The sequence below is a fragment of the Physeter macrocephalus genome, chromosome 2 (genome assembly GCF_002837175.3).
Source record: "Physeter macrocephalus isolate SW-GA chromosome 2, ASM283717v5, whole genome shotgun sequence".
Taxonomy (NCBI): Eukaryota; Metazoa; Chordata; class Mammalia; order Artiodactyla; family Physeteridae; genus Physeter; species Physeter macrocephalus.
In genome coordinates this window covers 101,313,031-101,340,534 of record NC_041215.1, presented here as the reverse complement: position 1 = coordinate 101,340,534, position 27,504 = coordinate 101,313,031, and the positions used below count along the sequence as shown (strand labels likewise).

At 38.7% G+C, this 27,504-nt stretch overlaps 3 protein-coding genes across 5 annotated transcripts in view; 2 read left to right on the top strand and 1 right to left on the bottom strand.

Moving 5' to 3' along the window:
• Nucleotides 1–13,721, top strand: part of HSPD1 (heat shock protein family D (Hsp60) member 1) — a 31,022-nt gene extending 17,301 nt beyond the window's left edge. The window contains exon 12 of the mRNA XM_055089242.1: nucleotides 13,662–13,721. Coding sequence (XP_054945217.1) covers nucleotides 13,662–13,706 — 45 coding nt within the window. The 3' untranslated portion in view covers nucleotides 13,707–13,721. The remainder of the gene's footprint in view (nucleotides 1–13,661) is intronic.
• COQ10B (coenzyme Q10B) lies at nucleotides 87–16,484 on the bottom strand. Of its 3 annotated transcripts, XM_028480478.2 has the most exons (7): nucleotides 16,324–16,395; nucleotides 15,705–15,886; nucleotides 11,746–11,790; nucleotides 11,373–11,522; nucleotides 6,953–7,145; nucleotides 2,721–2,822; nucleotides 89–1,202 (listed from the first exon to the last, which is right to left on the bottom strand). In XM_028480478.2, the coding sequence occupies exons 4-7, from the start codon at nucleotides 11,495–11,497 to the stop codon at nucleotides 1,035–1,037; spliced, it is 588 nt and encodes a 195-aa protein (XP_028336279.1). In that variant the 5' UTR covers nucleotides 11,498–11,522; nucleotides 11,746–11,790; nucleotides 15,705–15,886; nucleotides 16,324–16,395; the 3' UTR covers nucleotides 89–1,034. The 3 variants fall into 3 exon arrangements, with proteins under 3 accessions (XP_007111695.1, XP_028336279.1, XP_023980418.1); XM_007111633.4 differs by lacking the exon at nucleotides 15,705–15,886 and having other exon boundaries at nucleotides 87–1,202; nucleotides 16,324–16,484; XM_024124650.3 differs by lacking the exon at nucleotides 16,324–16,395 and having other exon boundaries at nucleotides 15,705–16,038.
• Nucleotides 16,485–16,858: 374 nt separating this feature from the next.
• SF3B1 (splicing factor 3b subunit 1) overlaps nucleotides 16,859–27,504 on the top strand; it is a 59,106-nt gene continuing 48,460 nt past the window's right edge. Inside the window, exon 1 of the mRNA XM_007111630.3 lies at nucleotides 16,859–16,921. The gene's annotated coding sequence lies outside the window, so the exon portion shown is untranslated. The remainder of the gene's footprint in view (nucleotides 16,922–27,504) is intronic.

Here is a 27,504-nt window from a genome sequence, read left to right as displayed (position 1 = left end):
TGATTAAAGGAAGACTGAATTTTGCCCAGATTTGTTTCTGTGAAAGTATTTTAAGACATTTCAATAACCAAAATAACTGTACAAAAAATAAACAAATTAACTTTATTAAAGTTACCACTTCAGTCCTTACATTGATTTGTTTACAAAAATATCAGTTTGAAATGCATTATTGAAAGTGAGTACACACAATAAATAGAAAATAAGGATGCAAGGTGCTGGAGACATCTCAACCAACTTATCTTCATCTACTGCCCACTATTGTGAACAAAATTTGACACCAACTTATTATCTTCATCTACTGCCCACTGCTGTAGATAAAATTTGACACACAAACAGCATTTTTGAAAGAGCAGTCAAAGTACCGGGGAGAGGGCTGCAAACTATGAGAAAAGTAACTTAAAACTCTGGACCACTCACCAAAAAAAAAAAAAAAAAAAAAAAAAAAAAAAAAATCACTGTTTATCTGGAAGCTAACCTCAGTATAGCACCGAATTATCTACTACTACCCACAAGAACAATTTAAAAATAAGAAAAGTGCCAGGGAACCTTAACAGTATTTTTAAGTTAAAGTTTTTACTTTAAACATCTGATGATTACTCAAATATCTTAAGCCATAAGGCAGACCCTAAGACAATAAGTTATAAATAGTCTGAATTTAATAACTTAAAAGTGATATGGTTAATATAATACACACTGCATGAGTATCTCAACCAACCTCTTTCAGGTGAGGTGATAACTAAAAGGTTTAAATTTACAGTTTCAATTTCTGTTCAGAAGAGTGATGTCAGTATTCTAGCAATAGTGATGACATCCCATTACTGTAAATATGCTAATATACATATTACTGTGAATTACACTTGATTGAATTCTATGTACACGTGGTTCCATATTCCAAGTGCAAATTTTCAATGGTATGGGTTTATAATCAAAGCTGGGTTTGACAAATGCTTTCTGACTTCTGAAAGCAAATGATGAAAGTACTTCCTAAAAGTGAATAAACTAGTTACAAGTAGGTGACCATTTCCTTTTTCTCTTTACGTGTGATGAACTTCATGAAGCATTAATTCCCGAGGTATATTTGTTTCTGGACCATACAGCTTACATGCTCTTCTTTCAAAGGCAGCTACCATCTGTTTCACAACTTCATCGAAAAACAATGTGGCAAGCTGAGAGTGTAGAAGTGAGCGAAATTCAAAAGAAATCTGTAGGAAAATGTTAATAATTATTTTAGAAAGATCTTTCTTTTACTAAATCTCCACTTAGGGTAATGGTGTTCACACTGTGAAATGGGTTACTTGGCCCAGTACCTAAGGCAAGCTCTACGGGTCTATCTAGATGAGATTTTTTAACATCTCTCAGAAGAGGGAGATTTGTTTACTGCAGTAAGCACAACAATGGCTAAACAATAAGCTTAAGTAAACAAGGCCAATGAATCTCCTTTGGGGGCAAAGAGTCTGCTTTTATTAAGTTAAAGAAACCTGGAAAAAAGCTTTGCTAAATACGTTTATCACTTTGGCTTCTTATTAATATGTCCCTTTTTGAGCTACCTTACCTCCCAAAAGGAAATAAGGAAGGGAAGTGATCCTTCTGATATGGTATTCCCATGAGAAGTAGTAGCAGAAAGATGAGATTAACCCACAAAATAGATGGCGAAGGTGGTTCAATCTTAACGTAGACAATGATTTAGAACTTTCTTTATATCCCCTCAAGACAGAATTCAAGGCAACCCAGTTTAAGAAATAATATCTTAAGGACCTTAAATATCCATTAACTTCTGAATGTTTTAATTTTTTATTTTAAAATAATTTGATTTATAAAAAAGTTGCAAAAACAGTACTAAGATTTCTCATACACCCATCACCCAGATTCCCCTATTTCAAAGTCTTATATAATCACAGTAGAATTAAAACCAGGAAATTAACAGAGGGAGTTAATATTACTAGATAATAATGCTATTATCTAATCTAGAGAGGTTTCATTCAAATTTCCCCAACTGTCCCATATATGCCCACTAATTTTGTAATGAAAGCAACTTAAGAGCTGAGAATAGCATACAGTAATTTACTCAAAATTATAACCATTTCTTCTTTTTCAAAATATTTATTTATTTATTTGGTTGGTTGCGCTGGGTGTTAGCTGCAACTTGCAGGCTCGTTAGTTGTGGCACGCGAACCCTTAGTTGCATGTGTCTTATAATCTACGGACTTGTAAAAATTAGAAAATAGAGAAGGGATGACTATTCAAGGTTTCAAGGAATAAAATAGAAAAAGAGAAAGGGTCATTAGCATTCTTTTCTTTTTTGTGGCCGCGTTGCACAGCATGGAGGATCTCACTTCCCCAACCAGGGATCGAACCCGTGTTCCTTGCAGTGGAAGCACAGAGTCCTAACTACTGGACTGCTAGGGAATTCCCCTAGCATTTCTTCTTATAAAATTAGTGCAAAAAAAAAAAAAAGTTAAGTGCAGAAAAAGGTATTCAATACTCAGAAATCTGAGATTTTTAAAAAATGTCTTTCAGTATAGTGCAAAAAAAAAAAAAAAGTTAGTGCAGAAAAAGGTATTCAATACTCAGAAATCTGAGATTTTTTAAAAAATGTCTTTCAGTAATTGCTATGCATGTAGGTTATTAATTATGACATCTGGGTTCTAATAAAAATGGATTACTCCTTTTTTACCAACTTCACCTGATGTTTGGAACAGAGGGCTTTATGAGAGACTTACTGAAAAATCCAAAGTACAAGTTCTTGGGTAGCCAGGAAGACCTGGGCTAAAACGCCATACAGTCTCCAAATGATTGAAGAGCTTCCCATCAGTACAGGATGCCTAGAACAAAATGAAAAAAATAAAACCACAGTTAAATACCATTTGGATTGTGTCCAGAATCTACGACTGAAGATGATTTCTTTGAGAAGTAAATATTTTTATAGGTCAGACCACAGGTGACAAAAACATCTCATTGTTAGCTTGGTACTAGGAAGTGATCTCTGGCCAATATAAGCCATTTTCCTTTTTCCTGGGATCCCCAAGATTGCCACTTGTTCTCTTCTACTGCTGTCACCCACTATGCTACTTAGAGTTCTCCTCCCACAACAAAACAGGGAGTGACTACCTGGAAGTTTATTTCCAGCTCTGCCACTTATAAGTGATCCGGAACAAGTTAATTCCCTGTACTGTATTTCCTTAATCTGTAAAATGAGTATAATGCCTGTCTTATACCATCAGTACGAGATGGCTAAATTTAATATTTGTAAGGCATTTGGCACAGATCCCTAGAACAATTCTATAATTCTTCTTTGCAACCCAAAGATTTTCTCCTATCAATCACATTCAGTCTTTCCCTAACTCATTATTCTTTATTTCTAGAGGCCTCTATGGTTCCAGTTTTCCTGAAAGTGTGGCCCTGACCCTTGTCCCTGACCCACTGCTTTCTGACCTCTCATCTCTTCTGTGCTCATGTTTATTTTACATGTGTGTGTACACACTGAAACATAATACACAGTAATACTATGTGCAGTACATCCTGACATTTCCCATTCTATATTATTAAAAAATGTTGGTTGAGACCCATTAAAGAGTTGCCTCCTGCAGTGTGAAAAATGGTGGCCAGAACCATAGTTACTAGTCCATTGTTAGGACAGGTTATGACCTTGAATGAAGTTCAGTTTCTTTATTTACTATCCTAAGATGCCATCTGGGCCTTATTATACTAGTAGACAATTGACCTCAAGAATATCTATCACCTTCCCTCAGAAGCGGGCTATTTTTAAAATTCTTGTTTCAGTCTACACTCCCCTCCTCAATTAAGCCTTAAGTTTTCAGCAATTCTGGCAAATCCTGGGGCCGATAAATGATCAAGCCCCTCTACCCCCTTTCTTTTGGATAAGTTATCCCCCTCAAGAATTTAGACTGTCCCTCTCCGGAGGCTACACACTACACAATATATTACAAAATAAGGACCTGCATAGATAAACTCTGTTTCCCCCAAGTAAACAGTCATTTTTTTCTCCCATAGCTATAGCCTACCTAAACACAGAATATAGGATTATTTCTCTGACTATATCTGGATCTCTCTAAAGATAGTTCAAACTGGGGGCTAAAGAGCTAAAAATCCATTTGCAGTTTATTCCTCACTTCCTCTTCATCTAAACCCTTTTGAATTAATTATCAGATGGTAACACAGTAGAATCATTATAAACTGCAACCATACTAAAAAGCATTTAAAAAGATATGCTCTATTTACACATTTATAAAAAGAACATATTATTTTAATTTTTAATATGGAAACCAGTGAATGTTTTAAAACTTATTTAGAAACGATAAAATAAGTCATTAAAATACTAACTACTTTAATAGTTGATATGCTAAGTCACTGGGGAGAAGTAAAAATTTTCTTCAAAGAGTTTGGCTTTATATATAGTTCAATAATTGCCATCCAATTTTTAAAACCATCAAAAGTCTATAATAAAACCTTATTGTTTGTTATCCAACTTCGTTTATTTACTTTTTTTGTTTTTGGCCATGCCTCACAGCTTGTGAGATCTTAGTTCCCCAACCAGGGATCAAACCCATGCCCCCTGCAGTGGAAGCCTGGAGTCTTAACCACTGGACCACCAGGGAAGCCCCTGTTTATTTACTTTTATTTTTAATTTTTTTAAACTTTTTCAGTTACCCAACTTTAAGCTAATGCATTCCACCTTTCTTTACAACCACATAAGAAGCTTATAGGAAATTTAATAGTGAAGGAGAAACAGCTGTTGGGAATAATCACTGTAATATAGCACCTTCCTCTGACCACTTTTTCACAAAATGTGGCAGTGCTATACTCATATCAATAATCCAGCTCAAGGACCCAAGGATTTTTACTGGTATGTTTTGATAGGGACAATACTGCCAAAGATCTCATTCCTAACAGAGATACTGAACACAGAAGGAAGGTTTCTGGCCATTACAGATTCAGGTAGACTAGAATCACTGACTTGTTAAGTCACAGGCACATTTGGGGCAGCTAACGATTCACAGAAAATGTCACATGGCTTCTGCTGCTTCCTCAGTTATAATAATTTTTATTATATGTCATATATGTGTATCAGGTATTAAAATCCAGAACCTGAACCCAGGGAAAATTGAAAGCTGAACATAGAGTTGTGTGTTATTCTCAAATATGTCTTTAAACAATAAACTAGCACACTAAGTGAGACAACTTATTTTAATGGAAAAATAGTTTTGGAATCAGACACACACAGTATGAATTTGTGTAAGGCTCTTAATTTCCCTAAGCCTCATAAAGTTGAGATAGCAATGACTATCTAATACATATTATTATAATTTAAAAAAATACTTTCCTCCCTCCTTGGCAGTGTTAAAAGTTACTGAAATTATTATGAACATCTGTGGATCTACAATAACCCAAGAACACAGTAGTGAGAACTTCATAAACAAAGAGGCCTCATGACTCCTGTCACCATAGTACTAGTGCTGAGGATACAGAGATGAAAAAGAGGATCTCCCATTCCCTCAAGTAGCTCGATTTTGTTAAGCAGAAATCCAAATGAAGAAAGAAATTATACTACAGAGTGATAAGAGAAATAAATAAAGCACGTTTAAAGCCCAGAGGAATCACTGAGGTAGAACTAGTCATCTATATGAAAGGAAAGGGAGAAAGCAGGTTGGAATTTGAAGGATTAACAGGAAAGGAATTTTCATTATAGGTAAAAGAGGGAACAATATGCAAAGGCACAGGGCTGTGGAATAAGCACTGTATGGTTCATTTATGGAAGCCAGGGAAGGGAAGAAAGCCAGGAGGAGAAAATGAGACTTCTTTAGAGTTCTTTTAGTTAGATGCAGGATATGTTAAGATCTAAGTTATGAGAGTCTGAATGGTTAGAGACTGAGGTCGGGGGACTCAATTTTAAGATTACAGAGATATTTGCTGCTGTCAGACAGACTAGAGTCTTGGCTGTGTAACCTTATCTAACTCTTCTAGGCCTTAGTGTACTCAACTGTAAGATGGAGAATAAAATTTGCATCTCAAAAGGCTGTCGTGAAGAGTAATTCAAGTAAAGCACTATCAAGAGCTCAATATGTTAGCTATTTTAAGTGTAGTACAGTAGGTGAAAACTCCAAAACTATGAGGCAAACAGGTGAAAACAGTCGTAATAATGACAGAGTCCCACAGTGGGGCACAGTCTTTTAAGTGGAGTTGAAGTTTTGAGATTGCGACTAGGGTGGACTCCAAGGTCTTAGCTTCACTGGACAGTATACTCTTTCTGGTATGAGAGTTGTACCTCCTCAATGCCTGACAAAGACGTGACAAAGGCATTTAGCTCTGGCCAATTACCAAGAAATGATACCACCACTAAATCCTGTGAGCACAAAACACAATTCAGCTTTGAAAGTCTTTGGTCATCACACTCTAGAAATTCAAAAGAAATGGGCATTACTCTGTGGAATTCTGCCTTTTTGTGTGTTGAAGTCTGGGTACCTTTTCTAAACGTGTACCCTTCTCTGAGAAGAGTAAGATTAATACATGCATGCAACACTTGGCATTTCAGTACCTGGTACATGGCAGGATGACTTCAATAATGTTTATGTTCTCCACATTTATATCTTTTCTACCTTTCTGCATCCTCTCACCACTTTTCCTTTCTTAACTTAAGAAAAAGTAGTGCAAGTATTAAAACATTTCTCACTTGTGCGACCAAATCTTTCCTGTGGGTCAATAGTCCTCAACAGAAGGACAAAAGAAAAAGCTTCTCATTTCCATGTTCTAGTTAAATTTCTGTTTGGAAAGAATAATGCTAATATTGTGTAAAATAACATGATTTAAGAGATATAATAAATAGTTTGTTTTTTCCCTCCTCCTGTTAGTTTAGGGAAGTCTTCTTAATGCTATTATACTTTAACCTATTTAACATAATCAATATTTGAGGAATATTTAAAAACAAAACCATTACCTTTACCAAATGTGGTTTCACCAAGGTTACCACTGATGTATAGCGCTCCAATACAGGTGGAAACCCAATTTCTAATCGTGTTTTGCAGTATCCAGATCTCCTTGATATTACATCTGATTTTTTGCACCAAGGAACAAAATGCTTGTAATCCTCCATTCCTGATACTACATCATACATTTCCTGCATAGAATATCTTACAAAAAAAAAGGAGAGGTGTTAACTGCATCTATTTATATGGTATATGTACACTTTAAATTGAATATGAATAAAGTTTACTATGTATGAGGCAATAAATCATTTGGCACACATATAGAACCACACTCTGGGATGAATGTTTTCAAAACACAGAAAATAAAAGGATAAAAGGGAGCTAAACATATGTCTATAGCAGAGCTTACAATGTGGCAGACCACAGGTTGAATCTGGCTTGCAGATATGGTTTTTAAAATTTTAATTAGTGACCAGCATTTAAAAACTGAGACTTTGAGAGAAAAAAACTAGAAGCAACCTACATGTTTATTTGGTTGATAAACATTAATAATTGCTTAATAATAAATGATTGATGAATTATGGTACACTCATACTGTGGAACTCTATCAGTTATCTAAAGGGATTAAGATCAGATGTACAGTTGACCCTTGAACAACACAGGTTTGAACTGTGTGGGTCCACTTATACACAAAGATTTTTCAGTAAATTTAGTACCTGTATTTTCATTTTACAGATCTTTAAATTAAATGTGAGGGAAAGTTTGTGTTCAATTAGAGATCACAATATGTGGAATCAAACCAACTAGGGTTTGAGTCTTGATTTTACCCAAACTGTTTCATCAGCTTCCTGCCTTTGGGTGAGTCATTTAACAATTCCTCGTTTGGAGACAGAAATAGCAGTATGCAGATTTTTTTTACTGTGTAGGGGTCTGTACCCCCTAAACACCCCACTTTTCAAGGGTCAACCATATACTTTAGAGCAAAGAGGTTTACAATATATTGCTACATGAAAAAAGGCACACTAAAGCAGACGGGACATATACGATTCTATTATCTATTTGAGAAATATTATAAGTGTATACTATATTTCCTCAATTTTGAACATTCGGGATTTTTTCCCTGAAAATAATTATGTTAACAGACTGTCTGTAATGAAAATACATTTAAAAAGTCCTAGAAGGATACAGATTAAACAATTACCAGTTGTTAATTCAGGAAAAAGAAGTAGGAGTAAAAATAGACTAAGTCTTTTAGTATACATATTTCTAAATTGTTAAGTTTTTATACAAGTATGTGATGATTTTGTAATTAAGAAAAGAAAAAATCTATAACACACAAAAAGGAAACCTCTCATTCTTTTTATGAGCCAGCATAACATCCTGCGAACCCAAGCCTCACAAAGAACATAAAAAACAAAATCTATAAACCCACATCACCTGTGAGTATGGAGGCAAAACTTCTAAATATCAGCAAATATAATAGAGCAATATATTTTTTAAAAAATACAACAATCAAATGCAACTCATTTAAGGATGTTTGGATGGTTTAATACTAAGAATTATATTATTATAACCATATTAATTAGTCAAAACAAAAACATTATATGATTCCCTCCATAGATAGTAAAATACCAGAAGCATTCCTATTAGAGTTAGAAACAAGACAAAGGTGCTGACTATCATCATTATTTGACATTTTTCTGAAAGTATGTCAAAATAATTAAATCAGAGCATGAAATATGAGGCACATGTGTGGAAAAGAATTAGGCAAAATTATAAATTGGCAGGTGATATGACTATCAAATCAGAAGCTAATCAATTCAGTTATGTAGCCTGTTGAGAAATATATAAAAATTAATATCGTTCCTATACAACAAGTAGAAAACAGTAGCATAGAAATGTAAAATACACAGAAATAAATACAACAAAAAACCATCAGGATTTAAATGAAAAACCAAACAACAAAAACATTGTGGATACAAGTAAAAGACAACTGAATGAGAACCAGACACATATAATTCTTGGTTATAAAGACTCACACTGTTAAAACATAATTCACCTCAAAATGATATAGTAAACCACCACGTTCTGAAGTTTAAAAGGGTATTTTTGGAATATGACAGAATGAGTGTTTATACATATTTAATCTTTATGATCATGAAATGAGGCCCACAGCAGAGGGGGGAAAATAAACCTACCCTCCCCATGTTCTCAGACACTAGAAAATAAATGTCAAAATAAGTCCCATGAAAAAGTATGAAACCTGGTAGCCTGGAAGCTACTTGTCATAAAAGTAGTCTGCACTAACTAAGAAAGCAGTATAGCATAGCAGTCAAGGGGACGGACTTTGTAGTCAGAAAGTACTGTTCAAATATCAGCTCTAAAACATAGTAAGTCATGTGATCCTGGCTAGGCTGCTTAACCTTTCAACTTCATTTTCTTCATCCATAATTGAAAAATACCTCTACAGTTTCTTTTTTTTTAAAAAAAAATATTTATTTATTTCGCTGTCCAATCTTCATTGCGGCATGTGGGGATCTTTCACTGCGGTGCTCCCTTGTGGTGTGCGGGCTTCTTTCTACTTGTGGCATATGGGTTTTCTCTTCTCTAGTTGTGGTGCGGGCTCCAGAGCGTGTGGGCTCTGTAGTTTGTGGTTGAGGCGCGCGAGCTCAGTAGTTGTGGTGGCGGGCTTAGTTGCCCCACCACATGTGGGATCTTAGTTCCCTGACCAGGGATCAAACCCGCGTCCCCTACATTGTAAGGTGGATTATTTACCACTGGACCATGAGGGAAGTCCCTACAGGGTTCTTTTAAGGGTTAAGTAAAATAGTTTTAGCATAATGCACAATGCTTACTAGGCACTTAATAAATGGTAGCTATTATGTGTTTATGTCAAATATGGGAGAAGACGAAGATCATTAGATAAGACCAATTTGTAATAAAAAGAATTTTAACATGAGAAAGAATAAGGAAGCAAGTAAGAATAAGTAAATATGGTGGGAAAAATAAGCTTAGGAGTCATGACACAACATAATCTCTCTGAGCTTCAGTTTCCTCATCTCTAAAATGGGAATAATACCTAGTTCACATGGCTATAGTGAGAATTAAATGAAACAATAAATATAGAGCTCCCAGCAGTGCCTGTCATATGGCAAGTACACAGTAAAAGGAAGATGTTATATTTCTGATTCAAATGGAAAGCAGACCAATTCACTATTTGATTTCTCATCTTTCTGTTGCCATGTCTCTTTTCAACAGATACCAGCTGAGGCAAAGATGTCCACCTATCCAAGTATTTATACTTGCTTTATGTGGCATTATTGCTGGCTACCTGGAGGCTACAATTACATAGCTGTAACATGACTAGTTCTTGCCAATATCTGAGAGTAAGCACTGGGTGTCACTTCCAGACCAATATGATTAAGAACCAGGTGTATCTTTTTAAGAGACTCTGAAGACTAAGGAATTACAAAAGTCACAAGTTGGATGGAGCCTGGCTTCCTGAATCACTACTCGAGGATTGCTACCCATGGATTGGGAATACCCACTTCAACTTTACATGAGAAAGAAAGAAACTTTTGGGTTTTACCTGTATGGTTGCTAGCATTACCTTAACTAATACAGTGACTATCCAGTAATAACGGTAAATTATGTGACAAACGTTATGAGTATGCCCAAAGTTCTTCACTGCAGAAAAATTAGAAGGGAAAAAGCAACTAAATAAAATGAATGAAAAGTACTTTTAGAAGAATTCATGTAATATTTAATGGCCTGTTGGGAATTAAGACCCCCTTGTAGAAATTCCCATAGGAAGGACTGCTTGATTTCTGGTTTAGCAGATCTGCAGACTCTCTATACTCTGCTGTATATACCCCTAGATGAGGGGCCAAACCTGGTCTGCTGCGTGGCTCTGTAAATAAAATTTTATTAGAACACAGCCATGCCCATTTATTACATATTGTCTATGGCTACTTTTGGGCTACAGTGACAGAGTTGAGTAGTTGCAACAGAGACAGTATGGTCCACAAACCTATTTACTAACTGTCCCTTTACAGAAAAGCTTGCCAACCTCTGCTCTAGATGGTAGGGGCCTCTTAGCATGTTTATATATACTTACCTAGGTATGTGTGTATGTGAGGGAGCTATACAGACATATCTGGCTCAACATATCAGTAATGTTGCCACTATAAAAAAGAACAGTGTACAAAAAATGCAGGTCATAAACAGTTTAATTATTTCCTTTAAATGTCAAGATTTAAATCTATCCTATAAAGTTACCACATGACTACATTCAACAAATAATTATAAAATGGCAAGGGCTAGAAAATTAGAGCTTAGTCTGTAAGAAGAGAATCCAGAAAAAAAGAGGCATGATGTTCTATAGAAAATTGTGAACACGCTCTTTTAGTACAACTATTATTTTATACAAACCCTATAATTCTCCTCTCTGAATATTCTTTTCTTTTGTTTATTAATGGTGCAGCAATTCTGAAGAAAGTTCTTGCATATATCTCCTTAGGCAAAACTGAGGTATGTAGTGCAAGAGTTCTGCTCATCAGTATACCACAGGAAGCTAAATATCTAAAAAGACAAAAATTACCTGATTGAGTAACATTGACAATTAAGAGAAAACACAAACTATAGAGATTGTAAAATAACAATCAGACTTTAGAAGGCTGTGCAACCTTAGAATATTCCTGAAAACACACACACACACACACACACACACACACACACACACACACACACACACACACACACACACGCTTCTAAAGCACCATAAAGAAACTAAAAAGGGACTTACCCGGTTGCGCAGTGGTTAAGAATCTGCCTGCCATATATATGGAATCTAAAAAAAAAACAAAAACAAAAAAATGGTTCTGAAGAACCTAGGGGCAGGACAGGAATAAAGACGCAGTAGAGAATGGACTTGAGGACAGGGGGAGGGGGAAGGGTAAGCTGGGACAAAGTGAGAGAGTGGCATGGACATATATACAGTACCAAATGTAAAATAGATAGCTAGTGGGAAGCAGCCGCATAGCACAGGGAGATGAGCTCAGTGCTTTGTGACCAGCTAGAAGGGTGGGATAGGGATGGTGGGAGGGAGGGAGATGCAAGAGGGAAGAGATATGGGAACATATGTATATGTATAACTGATTCACTTTGTTATAAAGCAGAAACTAACACACCATTGTAAAGCAATTATACTCCAATAAAGATGTTAAAAAAAAAAAAGAATCTGCCTGCCAATGCAGGGGACATGGTTTAAGCCCTGGTCCGGGAAGATCCCACACGCTGTGGAGCAACTAAGCCCGTGCGCCACAACTACTGAGCCTGCGCTTTACAGCCCGACTGCCACAACTACTGAACCCACGTGCCACAACTACTGAAGTCCGTGCGCCTAGAGCCCGTACTCCGCAACAAGAGAAGCCACCGCAATGAGAAGTCCGCACACCTCAACGAAGAGTAGCCCCCTCTCGCTGCAACTAGAGGAAGCCCACGCGCTGCGACTAAGACCCAACGCAGCCAAAAATAAATAAAATAAAATAAATTTTATTTTAAAAAAAACTAAAAATACCAGCTTACAGTTACGGTTAGAAGCTTCTAACAGAAAAGGTATCTCTCCCAGAAGTTGGCTTTTAGTCTGCAGTCATGTTTTACAACATATTCTTACCCTAGGCTTGCTAGGATATTCATCATCCAATTTTCAACTCATCTACTCAGCTTGTTTTCCCAGCTGGATCCACAGGGGTTTCCTTAATTCTTGATCTACTCTATGAGATTTGAAATTAGGTCTTGCTCTCCCATTGGATATCTGGTGGCCCTGTCAGACCTGCTGCTCAGTTATCTTTTACCTTCCAATCTCCATTTCCATGTGTATATGTAAAAACATATGTCAAGGTAATTAGAATGTTAGCTGTTTGGGTGTTTCGTAATACAGATGCCTGATATGCTCTTGTTCACCTAAATGTTTTCAGCCTTTATTCTAATAAGATTATTGCATAACTGTTTTACACTACTATTCGTGCATTATTAGTTCACATACTTATTGAGCGCCTATTCTGAGCTAGGCACTAGGGATACAATGGTGAATAAAACAAACACGAAGATTACATTCTAGTTGGGGATTCAAAAAAAAATCACTAAAATAGAAATGGGTGTGGGGACATGTAATTAGGACCTTTAGACAGGGTGGTCCAGGAAGTCCTCTGAGGTTGTATTTCAGCTGAGACATAATGGATAAGGAGGCATTAGCCATGCTAAGAGAGAAATAGATATGTATGTACATAATAAATGCATGTCCACATATATATAAAATCTCTCTCACACATACGTGTGTGTATGTACATGGGAGAAGGAGAGGTAGATACAGAACATTTCAGGTACTAGCGAAAGAGCTCGGCAGCATCCAGACACTAAAAAAGACAAACAGTGTAACAGCATAGCAAGCCAGGGGGAGAGCACCATGAAATAATGTTAGAGAGACAGGTTGGAGCTGGATCATGCTTGGGATTATTGGTGAGGATAAAGCAATTTGGAATTTATTCTCAATGAGATTTTCTTGCAGTGTTCCAAGTAAGAGAGCAATATTTCATTAAATTGAGTCTTCAAGTTATTTTCTTTAAGTGTAATGGAGTGGCCTGGTGAAATCTCATGTTATCATATATGAAATTTGATTTATATAAGATATGATTTACATATAAATAAAATTTCTTTAAGGACACTGAGACGCTACAGTTTGGCTGGAAGAGAAACTCAAGTTAAAGAATGATTGAAGAAATTGGCGATATTCAGCCAGAAGATAAGGGGTGATACTTGAGACTGTGGCTCCGAAAATACAAGAAAAAACTTTTGAACAATTAAAACTGTTTGTAAAAATTGGGTAGACTTATTCCAAAGGTAATGAAAGAAAGGTCAATTAAAATAGTTAAGCTAAATGCTTCATGACTATGGAAAAGAATCAAGCATATGAACTGTATGAATGAACTTAAGTCTCTTTTAAGATAGATTCATCTCCTAGAGAGAATAAGGGTGTCAAGTGTTCCTAAAAATCTTTAAAAATATGATGTTATGTGAATTTTAAAGGCAGTGATAATATTTTTTAAAGCCTACTGTAATTTTTTTGAGTAAAGCTATAGAGTTTTCTTTAAAGTGGAATTATGCCAATAAAAGTGACTGACAGTTATTCTGCTGAATGAAGCAAAACAGTGGAAATAAAATAATTAGGCAGGGACTTCCCTGGTGGCGCAGTAGTTAAGAATCCCCCTGCCAGTGCAAGGGGCACGGGTTCGAGCCCTAGTCCAGGAAGATCCCACATGCCGTGGAGCAACTAAGCCTGTGCACCACAACTACTGAGCCTGTGCTTTACAGCCCGACTGCCACAACTACTGAGCCCACGTGCCACAACTACTGAAGTCCGTGTGCCTAGAGCCCATACTCCACAAGAGAAGCCACCACAAGGAGAAGCCCACACACCACAACGAAGAGTAGCTCCCGCTCGCCACAACTAGAGAAAGCCCGCGCGCAGCAATTAAGACCCAACAGCCAAAAATAAATAAATTTTAAAATAATAATAATAATAATTAGGCAGTTAATTTAGCTTCCCCCTTAAAAAAAAGGCACAAAACATAATTTACAATCTCTGGTAGCCACACAGATTATAAAAACCAAGCTTGGTGTTCAAAATGCCTCATCACCCATTTCCCTTCTAAGACATTCTTTAGATGTCTTTAACTGTTTTAACAGTTTTATCTATTTTGCTCACTTTTCGTATAGATACCTTCTTATCTATTATTGGAAGCCAATTACGTGGCAGATACTATGCACAATTATTAACAATTTTCTGATAAATCAGACCAGAAAAAGCAGCATCTGAGATAAACCTTTATTTAAAAAAATAATAAGAAGACCCTTGCTTCTGAAGAGGTGAACTGGGTGTTTTGGAAACTTACTTTTCACTGTATATGGTTTTGAAATTTTGTACCAGGTTCCTGTAATACGGTCCCCCTATCCCCCGAAAAAGAAACACACAATCTGATTACAACCATAAGGGAAATGCCTGTGTTTAAAGCAAGTTAACAGGCGTTTTCTGATCGGTCTGCATACTATGGTTACAATGCCCTGGACTGCCCATCTATTTTCACATATTACCAAGAACAATATGTCTTCAACCTCAATACGAGAACCATACAATCGTATATATGGTTAAACCATGAAATGAAAACTGGACCAGATGAAGGAGAGTTTTTTGGTCACTAATCTTCCAATACTACATCCCAAATACTCTACTACAATAAAGGCCAGAATCTATGTTAATGCTTCAGCCTTGCAATGAACTCGTAAACTCTCTCCCTCTTCATTATCATAAACAGTAAATATTTTATCCTGGAATTTAAGCCTTAATTTGATCACTAAAGCAATTTTTAGTTTTGTTTATTTGCAAGCCAGCATTTTATAAGAATAATACAAGCAGATCTAAAGCATGATACAGTATGTTCTGCTTAAAACTTTTTCAACCAATAAATGTCTAAAAGGATTTGGAGTTGGTTGGGTTGTTGGTATTTAAAAAAATTCTTCATTGAATCTAAATGTCCTGGAGCTCAACCAGATTTGTGCTTTCTCCCTCCATCCCGTAGTTTACAATTGAATTAATTTTAAACGTTAACTTTAATTTTCTAGCATAATTTATTAAAATGGCATTAATAAAAAGAAACTAAGTGGTAGAAGTATGGAATCTTTCGTGTCTCCACCTCCATCACTTACCGAAAAAGAACCGACCAGGAAAATCGAAGGCAGACTCTGGTTCAAGGTTACAGGACTTCTAAGTTACAATGGCATGGAAAAAAATCCAAGTCCCCGGCTTCGGTTTAGTTTAGCAAGCACCGAAGGGCGGGGGCAAAGACCGCTACCAGAAACTGGGAAAGCACGTCTGGCCATCGGATACGCTGGGGGAACAAAGGGGGCCTTACTGCCAGGCCACAAACTCCCACATGCCCATCAACCCACAACTCCTGCGCCGCAAAGTTATGACTTTCCGAGAGCAGCACCAGTAGGCCATGGAGAGGAGGCCGGAAGAGCCCAAAGGCACCGCCGCCGAGTTGCTTTATCAGCTGCTTCAAAAGTCGCTTAGCGCATGATTCACCGCCTCTCGCGAGGGCAGCGAATCACAAACACAAGACGGGGCGCCCGGGACAGGCCGGCGAGCCTCCGGCCAAGGGGGTGGGGGGAAACGCGCGGCCCTGAGAAGGCAGAAGACCCTTTCTCTCCAAAGACGCGGAAACGCATCCGGTCCGCCTGCCCCACCCCAAATGCCCCCAGTCCCCTTGCTCAGCAGGCCTGGGCTGAAAACTACCCTCGCCGCTGCGCCCCTGTTGTTTATTACCTGACGTTCCGCGCAGGCCCCTGCGCTGGAGCCGGGGATCCGGCCGCCGCCGCCGACTTCGGACGGCATCGCGAGACCACCTTTTTCAGGGCCCTCTGACCGGTCCGAGCTGCCATTATCATCTGACTAAAACCGGTCGCCAGTAAGCCGGGACCAGGCCCACAGAACCGCCCTCCTCCGGCGGCCCCGGGCCACCCGGCGCAGTCGCCATCCAACCAATCGGCGGGCCCCCTGAGCGGTCAGACACGCCCCTTCTCCTTCCCCGATTGCGCAAAGCTGACGCACGCTCCCACTGCCGCAGGCCCGACTGTAAATGCGTTCGTCATCCTGCCGGCCAATCAAAGGGAGCGCAGGGCCGCCTAGACGCACCCCTCTCCGCCGGCGGGTCTCCAGTTCCCGCCGCGCGCTCTGGCCCCTTACGTAAGAACCACCGTGACCTCTTACCTCACCTCCCGCCCTGGAACTCTTCCCTGGATTCGCCAACTGCCGCGGTTCTCTTGGGTGCTGCTTCCGGTCGCGAGGCCTGCCACGTGATGCCAGCCCAGGGGCGGGAGGAAGCCCGAGGTTCTGGCTGTTGATTATGTAACTGTCCAAACCGGTGAGTGCTGGGCCGGACCCGCCATCCTTGCCGGCTGCGAAGTCTGGCCGTCTTGTTGTTAATGACTGTCTAATACAGTACCTGACGTGCTTACCCCGTGAGGTTGTTGTGAGGGCACTATATGGTCACGGCCTTAAGGAAGAGACTTGGTTCTATTTGCCTTCTTCCTGTGTGGCCAACATTTTAATTGGTGTCCATGCATGGTTTGGGTTTCCCTTCCTCCATACAAACCAGACTTTGCTTCGATTTACCCATTTCAGGAATCATTCATCAAATCTTGACATTTTTTTTCCCCTTTGTTTGTTCCCAGGTACTTATTTAATCTTTATATGTCATAGTTTCCTGTAAACCGTAAAGTGAGAATAGCCATACTACTTACTGCATTTTGCTGCTTAAATGTAGTCAACAAATATTTATGGAGCACTCACTGCTGTTTTAGGTGCTGGATAAGTGAACAAAAGTCTTTACTATCATAGAGCTTATATTCTAGAGTGGGGGAAATCAATATATTAAATCAATTAATATAATACAATGTCAGCTAATCATATGCTGTAGAAAAAAGTAAAGCAGGGAAAGGAGATGAAGAGGGGTAAGGTGGGGTGCTGTTTTATATAAGGTGGTCAGGTGGGCCTCTGAGGAAGTGATAATGAACAGAGGGCTAAATGAAGTGAGGAGGTGAACGATATGACTGTTTGAGGGGGAAAGTATCTTCAGGTGGAGGGAACAGCAACTGCAAAGGCCCCAGACAGAAACATTCTGGGCATGTTTTATGAGGAGCAAGGGCTTTGGATCACAGTGAGTGAGGAGGAGAGTGGTAGGAAATGAGATCAGAGGTAGTGAGGGGTTTTTCATAGTACTTGGGAGGCCATGGTACCAACTTCAGATTTTACTCTATGTGTGAAGGGAAGTCATTTGAGGTGACTTGATCTGATTTATATTTACATAAATATTCCAGCTTCTGTGTGTATGTATTATTATTATTATTTTCTACTCTTGCTTTGTTCATTGCAGTCATCTCTTACTAGATACTTTGTGGAGTGAGTTGAAATCACCAGCTACAAAGAACGTCAAGCACTTTTCTTTTTTTTTAAAAAATAAATTTATGTATTTATTTATTTATTTTTGGCTGCCTTGGGTCTTCGTTGCTATGCGCGGGCTTTGTCTAGTTGCAGAGAGCAGGGGCTACTCTCCGTTCTGGTGCGCGGGCTTGTTGCGGAGCACGGGCTCTAGGCGCGCGGGCTTAGTTGCTCTGCGGCATGTGGGATCCTCCCGGACCAGGGCTCGAACCCGTGTCCCCTGCGTTGGCAGGCGGATTCTTAACCACTGCACCACCAGGGAAACCCTGTAAAGCACTTTTCAATACAACACAGGATGTACTTGTTGATTGAGGTCGTTCTGTAGCTGCATCCAGACAATTCTATATCAGATTACCTTCAAATACACAATCCCTGCTTTTCTTGCCTTAAAGCTTAAATAGTACCAGTAATATCTTCCTTTGAAACACATTTTTACCATATTACTCCTCCACTCAACATCACAGTGGTTACAAGTTGCCTACAAAATATAGGCATTACACTGCCACATCCTATGAAGTTCTATTTGAAACTATTGGTATTGTTAACTAGAAAGCCTGTTAAGCATATTTTTCAATACAATACATGATGTACTTGTGAACTTAATAGAAGGCCTTCTTTTATTAAATTTACCAAACATTTTCTTATTGAATTCTTCCGAGACATAAGAAAATATCTACTGAATTGGGTCACCCAATTGAATAGTTTCTCCCCCCACTAAAATAAATTTTTTTAAGGCAGATAAAGGCATCTTTGCAGTAGATGACAATGTATGGTACTCACTGGACTTCTCAGCAAAGAGTAATATGTCAGAAGCTTAAAAGTGATAAGAAATTCTGGTTCAGTTTTAGTAGATGACAGTGCTTCCATAAATTGTGGGCTAAAAATCTGTTTATACAATAGGAAAAGATTGGTAGTAAATTAAAATTCAGCAGAGACCTGTGGGAAGCAGTACCTTAGAGTCCAGACCAGTTATGCTCCAAAAATATATTTGACACAACACCACCTATTAAATATTCTTGCCAAAATAATTGAATCTGAATCTAGTCAAGCTTTTAGGTATGCCAGTTTAAACAGGGGATAGAAGAGCATGTTAAATGACACCAGGGGGATATAATCTGCCAAATACAGAATATGGGAAATTCTGTAGGACAAATGAGCCAATTTCTTCAACAAATAAATGTCAAATAGAGAAGGAGGTTTGGGGGTGTGGGGGGATTGTTGTAGATTTATAAGATTTAGGAGGCATTGTTTAGATTTTGTTTTGAACAAACCAAATATTAAAAGACATATACAAGACTGGGAAATTCAACTGAAATCTCTACTTCAGTAAAGATTTGTACTGTAGATTACAGGTGAAATATGTTTGTGATTTACTTTAAAATGATCCAGTGGGGGTGGAGGAATAGAGTGTATGAAACAAAATTAATAGTTTGTTGATAATTACTGAACTGGATATGGATAATTGGGAGTTTATAATAATATCTAATTTTTGTGGATGTTTGAAATCTATGTATATATTTCTTCTATCTATATCTATATATACATGTATATATAATGTGTATATTTAATTTCTGCCTTTCATGTGATCTTTACAAATGAAATTTTCCTGATTGACTTCCACATAGAAATATACTTTGAGCTTTTGCTCACTTCAGAACCCTGAATACAGACTGAACAGAACCAGAAAGTCTTCAGGTAAATAGAGATGGCTATGACTTTGTGTTATTACTGTTTTTAATCAAGCCTCTGGTCAAAACAAATATAGGATGAATTTTAACCACAGAATAAGACCTTTAAACATCACTTATATTTCTCTCCTGAAATAAAGCAAGCTTTCAAAGTTAACATAATCTCATTACTGGCACCTTTTTGATCAATAGAATAATCTTCCCAGCATGCTCAATGATCTCTTACAGGAATAATCTCTGGGAAGTGTTTGGTTGAAAGAACACCTTCCCTGACTGAATCAGGAACTGAATTACGAGAGATTAGTGTAATTACAGATGTTAGTTTCTAATAAAAATCAACTATCAAAGGGGATTAACTAGACAGTTTGTCCTTATTGATTGGCTGTGTCAGTTAGGGACCAATCAGGGAAATTATACCAGCTATTTTAAACAAAATTTAATATAAAGACATTGTTAAATAGGGATTGAAGAACTAAGGTGACATGCTTAAGTCTTCTGACACAAGTTCTGACAACATGTGTGAAATGTTGCCAGCCAGAGAAGCTGAGAATCAAGAGATTCGGTGCAGGGACGTCCCTGGTGACACAGTGGTTAAGAATCTGCCTGCTAACACAGGGAACACGGGTTCGATCCCTGGTCAAGAAGATCCCACATGCCATGGAGCAGCTAAGTCCGTGCGCCACGACTACTGTGCCTATGCTCTAGAGCCAGCATGCCACAACTACTGAAGCCTGCGCGCCTAGAGCCTGTACTCTGTAACAAGAGAAGCCACCACAATAAGCCAGCACACCGCCACAAAGAGTAGCCCCTGTTCACTGCAACTAGAGAAAGCCTGCGCACAGCAACAAAGACCCAGCGCAGTCAAAAAAAAAAAAAAGACCATCTTAGATTAAAAAAAAAAGAGAGACTTGGTGCAGTACCAGGGTTTTTATTGGGGGCTGATCACATAGGCACCCTCTACCTGGGTGCTAAATTTCAAACTCCCCAAGGAAATCTGTTGTTTGGCATAAGCCATATTGCTTGCACAGTTTAGGCACAGTGAGATAGCCTTATCATTTCTGGGAATGTTGGAAACACACCTGAAATCCAAGTTCCCAAATGCCAGCGAAGGGCCAGCCTTGTAGGCAGGTCTTTCAAAGGATAGCAGGCAGGCCTGACTCTTTGCTGCTCTAGGGCTGGGGGAACAAGGAAGAAGTTGGTGTTATTAGAACTTAGAAACTTGGTGGAGGGGTACCAAAATGCAGGAACCCCGATCTCTAAGGGGGAGGGCACTGCTTGGCTGGTGCCAGTGCCTAAGAAGCATAAAGGAGGCACAGCCGCTACTCCCAAACCCCACGAACTAGGACTCAGATCTCTGAGGAGGAAGCACTAGTTGATATTGGTGTATCTGTGTTGGCGCAATGAGGCCTTTTTGATTCAGTCCTTCAGCACATTGACTAAGACCTTAGGAAACAGATTTAGGGATGTTAAGTAACTTGCACACACTAGAAAGCAGCATAGCCAGCAAGTAAACCCTTGTCTTTGACTTGAGTCAGAGAGCTGTTTTATCCTACATGACTTCGTGAAAGATGTATCAACAACCTTGTAATACTAAAATTTTAGAACTGTTTTTTTTAGTCGCTCCGTGCAGGTTGCAGGATCTTAGTTCCATGACCAGGGATAGAACCTATGCCTCCTGCAGTGGAAGTGTGGAGTCCTAACCACTGGACCTCCAGGGAATTCCCATAGAACTGTTTTTTAAAACAGGTGAATTAGACTGAGTCAAAACTAGAAATTTGAGCAAGAGAAAAGAGGATAATTGACTGCCCGGGGGGGGGGTGGTGGCCACAAAGGGTGACAGCCTAGTTTAGGGGCTCTTCTCAGCTTTCCAGATCCAGAAAGTTTTAGTTCAGAGCATTCAGTTTATCAAGAAAGCAGATTCTTCCTGGTTATATGACCAACTTTCTGATCTGACCCTAGAATTCCCCTTTTGCTGCTCCCTGCCACACACTATAGCATCTAGCCACAGAGAACTGCTTCTAGATCCTCTACAGACACGGTGGTGTTTTTTTGCCTACACTGCCCTCTTTTCCTAAAGGTCCTCCTTCCTATTCTCAGCCCCATCTCCTCTATTCCCTTTCATCTGGCTTACTCCTTTTCATCCTGTGAGACTGACTCAGTGTCACCCCACCTAGGAAACCTCACCTTAGATACATCTGTAGATAGCATGGTTTGATACTTCTGTACTATCCTCCTAAAATACCACAAACGTATCTAACTACTCTAACCATTTTGTATTAGAATTGTTTCTAATACAATTAGAATTGTAATTAATTACAGTTAGAATTATAATTGTGTCTATGTGCGCTGGACTATAAAGCAACTGAAATACTGGGGTTTCTATGGTATTTCTATAATATATGAGGCCAATAGAATAAATATTTTATATTAGGATTACCATTTTAAAAATCTGAGACATAATGTCTATTCTCCTGTCTCCTCTTTTTGGTGTGAAACATTATTTCTTTAGTCAGTTTGCCTAATATGGGTTCAGATCTTTCATATCTTGTGTCCTCCATCACAAATAATACATTTTGTTGAGATTGCTCTTAAAAGTGCTTTTGGTACATCAGGAAGTTCTTTTGGGATGTGGGATGTGGTTGGTTGAGGCCAGGACACCTGCCCTCATTTAAAGCTGTCAGTTCCTCTCTTACTGTTACCTCTCCTCATTTACATTAAGCCCATTTCTGTTTTACTCATATTTTTTTCCTTTTAGTTTTGGGATTATTTTTCTTAATAGAAAACAAAGAAACAAATGAATTGGGGAGTTCACTTTGTCTTCTGTTACACTGAACCATCCACCTCAAGCACCAGAATTGGTTTCATTATTCTTGCTCCAAACAAGAGCTTCTTTATTTATCTTCGTATTTCATCATAAGCCTCAGTTCACTGAGAGTTTTAGCCTTTCTTACACTATTGTTATAGGTTTCTGACACTTTTAAGTTTCTTTTTTTTTCCACTCTAGAAAATTTTATTTTATCCTCTTTATAAGTTACTAAGTTTATAACCTGCTAAACATTTTATCCAAGTATGGGAAAACTGCCTGGAGATGCAAAGCACAGTAAAATAATTACATGAAAAGAACAAATGAAAATACCTGTTAAAGTTGCTGTAGGTGGCAGCACTTAAAATTGGTAATTGGTATTTTTTTTTAAAGTGCATAGCTTAAAAGAAAAGTTACATAGCTACAAGATGATTCATTGTTGATTAACTGTTTAGAAGTTTTATTTAAGAGGATACAATAGATTTAATAAATTGCAATTCAGTAGACAATCCTAGATTTGATTAATTAAAATGTAATTATGCACTTGATTTACTCTTTGGACTGCATCCTGATATTGTTAAAACTTTAAAAATATTAATATATTTTAGCTTTCTTATGTAGAAGTCTATTTTCCACTCTTGGGGGGAAAATAGAAGAATTGAGATCATGGTATACATTCAGAGAATGTTTTACTGCTTGATTACATTTCTTGGTTCACATTTAAGACTTATTTATAAGAAGTAAATTATGTAGTCTTCAATTTAAGAATAGATGAATGCAAAAACATCATGTTGGGAAAAACAGAGGTTCCAAATTAAAAAAACACAACTAGTTGCACAGCTCTGAGAATTTAATAGTAAATCAACTTTTAAATCAGTTAACTCTGGCATCTGAATGCAAAATGTTTATCAGTGTTACCTATATAGATGACTATTAAGAAATATGCAGCATTTTCAAAATTCTTGTGTGTCCTTTATATGCAAGTTTGTTACACTGAGTTCTGTGGTAATTGTACTCTTTTCAGCAATATATTTTTTCCTGTATGATTGTTTGTCTCCATGTTCTTGAGTCTCAGAGAACTCAGATTTCTGGCTGAGTATGTCTTCATTTTTGTTTTTGTTTTACCAGAGACAGATCTTCACATCCTCTCTGTTTTTCAAGCACCTTCGAAAGACAAGAAAACCTATAAGACAGGAATCTGATGTTTAATCTGAAGGGTGCTCAGGCCAAGATCTATTTACTCTTGACCCTTGAACAACTCGGGGGTTAGGGGTGCTGACCCTCCTCATAGTCTAAACTCCAAGTATAACTTATAGTCGGCCCTCCCTACGCATGGCTCCTCTATATCCATGCTTCTGCATCCTCAGGTTCGAGCAACTGTGGATGTGGATTGTGTAGCACTGTAGTATTTACTATTGAAAAAAACCCAGGTCTTCCCTGGTGGCACAGTGGTTAAGAATCTGCCTGCCAATGCAGGGGACACAGGTTCGAGCCCTGGTCCGGGAAGATCCCACATGCCGCGGAGCAAGTAAGCCCGTGTGCCACGACTACTGAGCCTGCGCCCTAGAGCCCACGTGCCACAACTACTGAAGCCCGTGCGCCTAGAGCCCGTGCTCCGCAACAAGAGAAGCCACTGCAATGAGCAGCCCGCGCACTGCAACGAAGAGTAGCCCCCGCGCACCGCAACTAGAGAAAGCCCGCGACAGCAACGAAGACCCAAGGCAGCCATAAATAAATGAATGTTTATTTAAAAAGAAAGAAAGAAAGAAAAAAAACCCACCCGTAAGCAGACCCTTGCAGTTCAAACTCGTGTTGTTCAAGGATCAGCTGTACTTCAGACCATTCACTGTTGCAGCCTTTATGATGTATGCATAGACAAGGCAGTCGTGCTATAGTATCTCTCTGCTACAGGTCTTAAAGACATATTCCACATTCCCCAGAATCTTTACTCAGTATATCCTTAGATTACCAGTTGATTTTAGAAGAATATTACTCAGGAATATGGAGTCAGGTGGAAGAAATGCATAGGGCAAGGTTATGTGGGAAGGGGCTTGAAGCTTCCATCTCTTTTTTTTAAAAAAAAAATTTATTTATTTATTTTTGGCTGCATTGGGTCTTTGTTACTGCGCACGGGCTTTCTCTAGTTGCGGCGAGCGGGGGCTACTCTTCGTTGGCGGTACGCAGGCTTCTCATTACGGTGGCTTCTCTTGTTGCGGAGCACGGGCTCCAGGCACGCAGGCTTCAGTAGTTGTGGCTCGCGGCCTCTAGAGCGCAGACGCAGTAGTTGTGGCACACGGGCTTAGTTGCTTCGCAGCATGTGGGATCTTCCTGGACCAGGGCTCGAACTCGTGTCCCCTGCATTGGCAAGTGGATTCTTAACCACTGCGCCACCAGGGATGCCCTAAGCTTCCATCTCTGAGTGTGCCACTCTCCCCAATATCCATGTATTCACTGACCCAGAAGCTACTGATTTATTTTTCTTATGTAGGCCTCCTATCATCTTTTGACCTTTTTTAAAGTCTGATTTTATCAAGATGCTTCTTATTTATTCATATTAGCGTCTTTGTGTTTGAACTCTTTCCTTTTTGGAATAATTTGTGATTTTATAGTATGAATTTCTGCCAACATCCCCCTTCTTAAACAGTCTTCCTTTTAAGAATCTGGTGTAAAAATTAAATAGTATATATACTGAATGTGTTTGTATATGTATAACATTAATTAATGAATACATAAAATACACTTAACCATTGGGGAATGAGACATGTGAGGTAAGGCTTTTACTTTTCGTTTTATATCTTTTGGGGGGGTACTATTTGAATAATTTATAATATACATTGTTTTTTGGAATCAAAACTAAATTATTCATGACATTGGATTTGGCAATGATTTCTTGTATATGACACCAAATGCTCAAGCAACAGAAGAAAAAAAAGATAAGTTGGACTTCATCAAAATTAAAAGCTTGTGCATCAAAAGACACTGTCAACAGGGTGAAAGTCAACACATAGTGAATTAGAAAAACTCAGTTTCCCACCTATGTATTTCTCCTGTGTGTCTCCTTTACTACTCACACAAAACAATTCACTTTTTGTCACCAAATGTGTGGAGGTTTGTCCCACACCAAGTAATTCTCTGTGACACCAGCTGGGTGTCTTACAGTTTAACTCAATTCTAACACTGTCTACCCAGAGATAGTGTTAGATCCCACAGGCTAAGGGCTTAGTCCCACAAGACTGCACCCGCCCTACTTCATATGCCAATCACAAGTAGTAGGTTCCCAGGTTGCGCACAACGTCTGTCTGGTTTTGCTACAAATCAGAGGTTCCCATAACCTTCTACTCAGGTTCGATTAATTTTTTAAAATTTATTTATTTTCAGCCACATCCCATGGCATGTGGAACTTCCCCGACCAGGGAGCAAACCCTTGCCCCCTGCATTGGGAGCATGGAGTCTTAACCACTGGACCACCAGGGAAGTCCAAGTTCGATTAATTTTTTTGAGAGCTCACAGAACTCAGGGAAACACTTATGTTAACTAGTTTACTAAAAGATGTGATAAAGGATACAGATGAACAGCCAGATGAAGAGATACATAGGGTGAGATCCTGGAGGGTCCCGAGTGCAGGAGCTTCTCATGGAGTTGGTGTGTGTCACCTTCCTGGCATGCATGTGGTTTGCCAACCTGGAAGCTCTCTGAACCCCATACTATTGGAATTTTATGGAGGCTTCATCACATAGACATGATCAATTATTTACTCCATTTCCAGCTCCTCCTCTTTGGAGAAGTGAGGAGTGGATGACTGAAAATTCCAAGCTTCTAATTATGACTTGGTCTTTCTGGTGACAAACCCCAATCTAGTAGCCATCCAGGAGCCCACTTAGAGTTGCCTCAATAGAATAAAAGATGCTCCTAGTGCTCTTCTCCCTTAGGAATTCACTAAGGGTTTTAGTAGTTCTGTGTCAAGGACACTGTCAAAGACCAAATATTAGAACAAGAGATGCTCTTAGTGCTTTTTTTTTTTTAATTTATTTATTTTTGGCTGCGTGGGTCTTTGTTGCTGTGCATGGGCTTTCTCTAGTTGCAGTAAGCGGGGGCTACTCTTGGTTGCAGTGTGCAGGCTTCTCATTGTGGTGGCTTCTCTTGTTGCAGAGCATGGGCTCTAGGCACCCGGACTTCAGGAGTTGTGGCTCGCGGGCTCTGGAGTGCAGGCTCAGTAGTTGTGGTGCACGGGCTTAGTTGCTCCGTGGCATGTGGGATCTTCCTGGACCAGGGCTTGAACCTGTGTCCCCTGCATTGGCAGGCGGATTCATAACCGCTGCGCCACCAGGGAAGTCCACTCCTAGTGCTTTTATCACTCAGGGTTTTAAAGGGTTCAGGGGTTTTAGGAACTCTGTGCTAGGAGCTGGAGGCATATATATATATATATATATATATATATATATATATATATATATATATATATATATACGGTTAACAATAACCACACACACAAAAAAACCTAACTCAATTAATAAATGGGCGAAAGACTTGAATAGACATTTCTCCAAAGGAGATACCCAAATGGCCAATAAGCATATGAAAAGATGCTAAACATCCTTATCGAATAGGCAAATGCAAATCAAAACTACAATGAAATACCACTTCACACCTATTAGAATAGCTATAAAAAAAAAAGTGTTGGTGAGGATGTGGAGAAATTGGATTCTTCATGCATTGCTAGTGGGAATGTAAAATTGTGTAGCTGCTTTGGAAAACAGTTTGGTAGTTCCTCAAAAAACTAAACAGAATTATGACTCAGCAATTCAACTCCCAGGGATATATACACCCAAAAGAATTGAAAACAAAGACTCAGCAGGTATTTGTACAACAGTGTTCATTGCAGCATTATTTATGATAGCCGAAAGGTAGAAATAACCCATGTCGATCAATAGAAGAATGAGAAGAATGGATAAACAAAATGTGACATTTATATATATATATATATATATATATATATAAATATATAAAATGAAACAT

Excerpts from the sequence above, each read along its gene's own strand:
- COQ10B (XM_007111633.4), bottom strand. The coding sequence starts at position 16,445 with ATGATAATGGCAGCTCGGACCGGTCAGAGGGCCCTGAAAAAGGTGGTC. Across the intron at positions 11,523-11,745 it reads CTTAACCACTGCGCAACCGG|ATATTTAGCTTCCTGTGGTA; the intron begins GTAAGTCCCTTT and ends TTGTCTTTTTAG. Across the intron at positions 2,823-6,952 it reads TGAAACCACATTTGGTAAAG|GCATCCTGTACTGATGGGAA; the intron begins GTAATGGTTTTG and ends ATTTTGTTCTAG.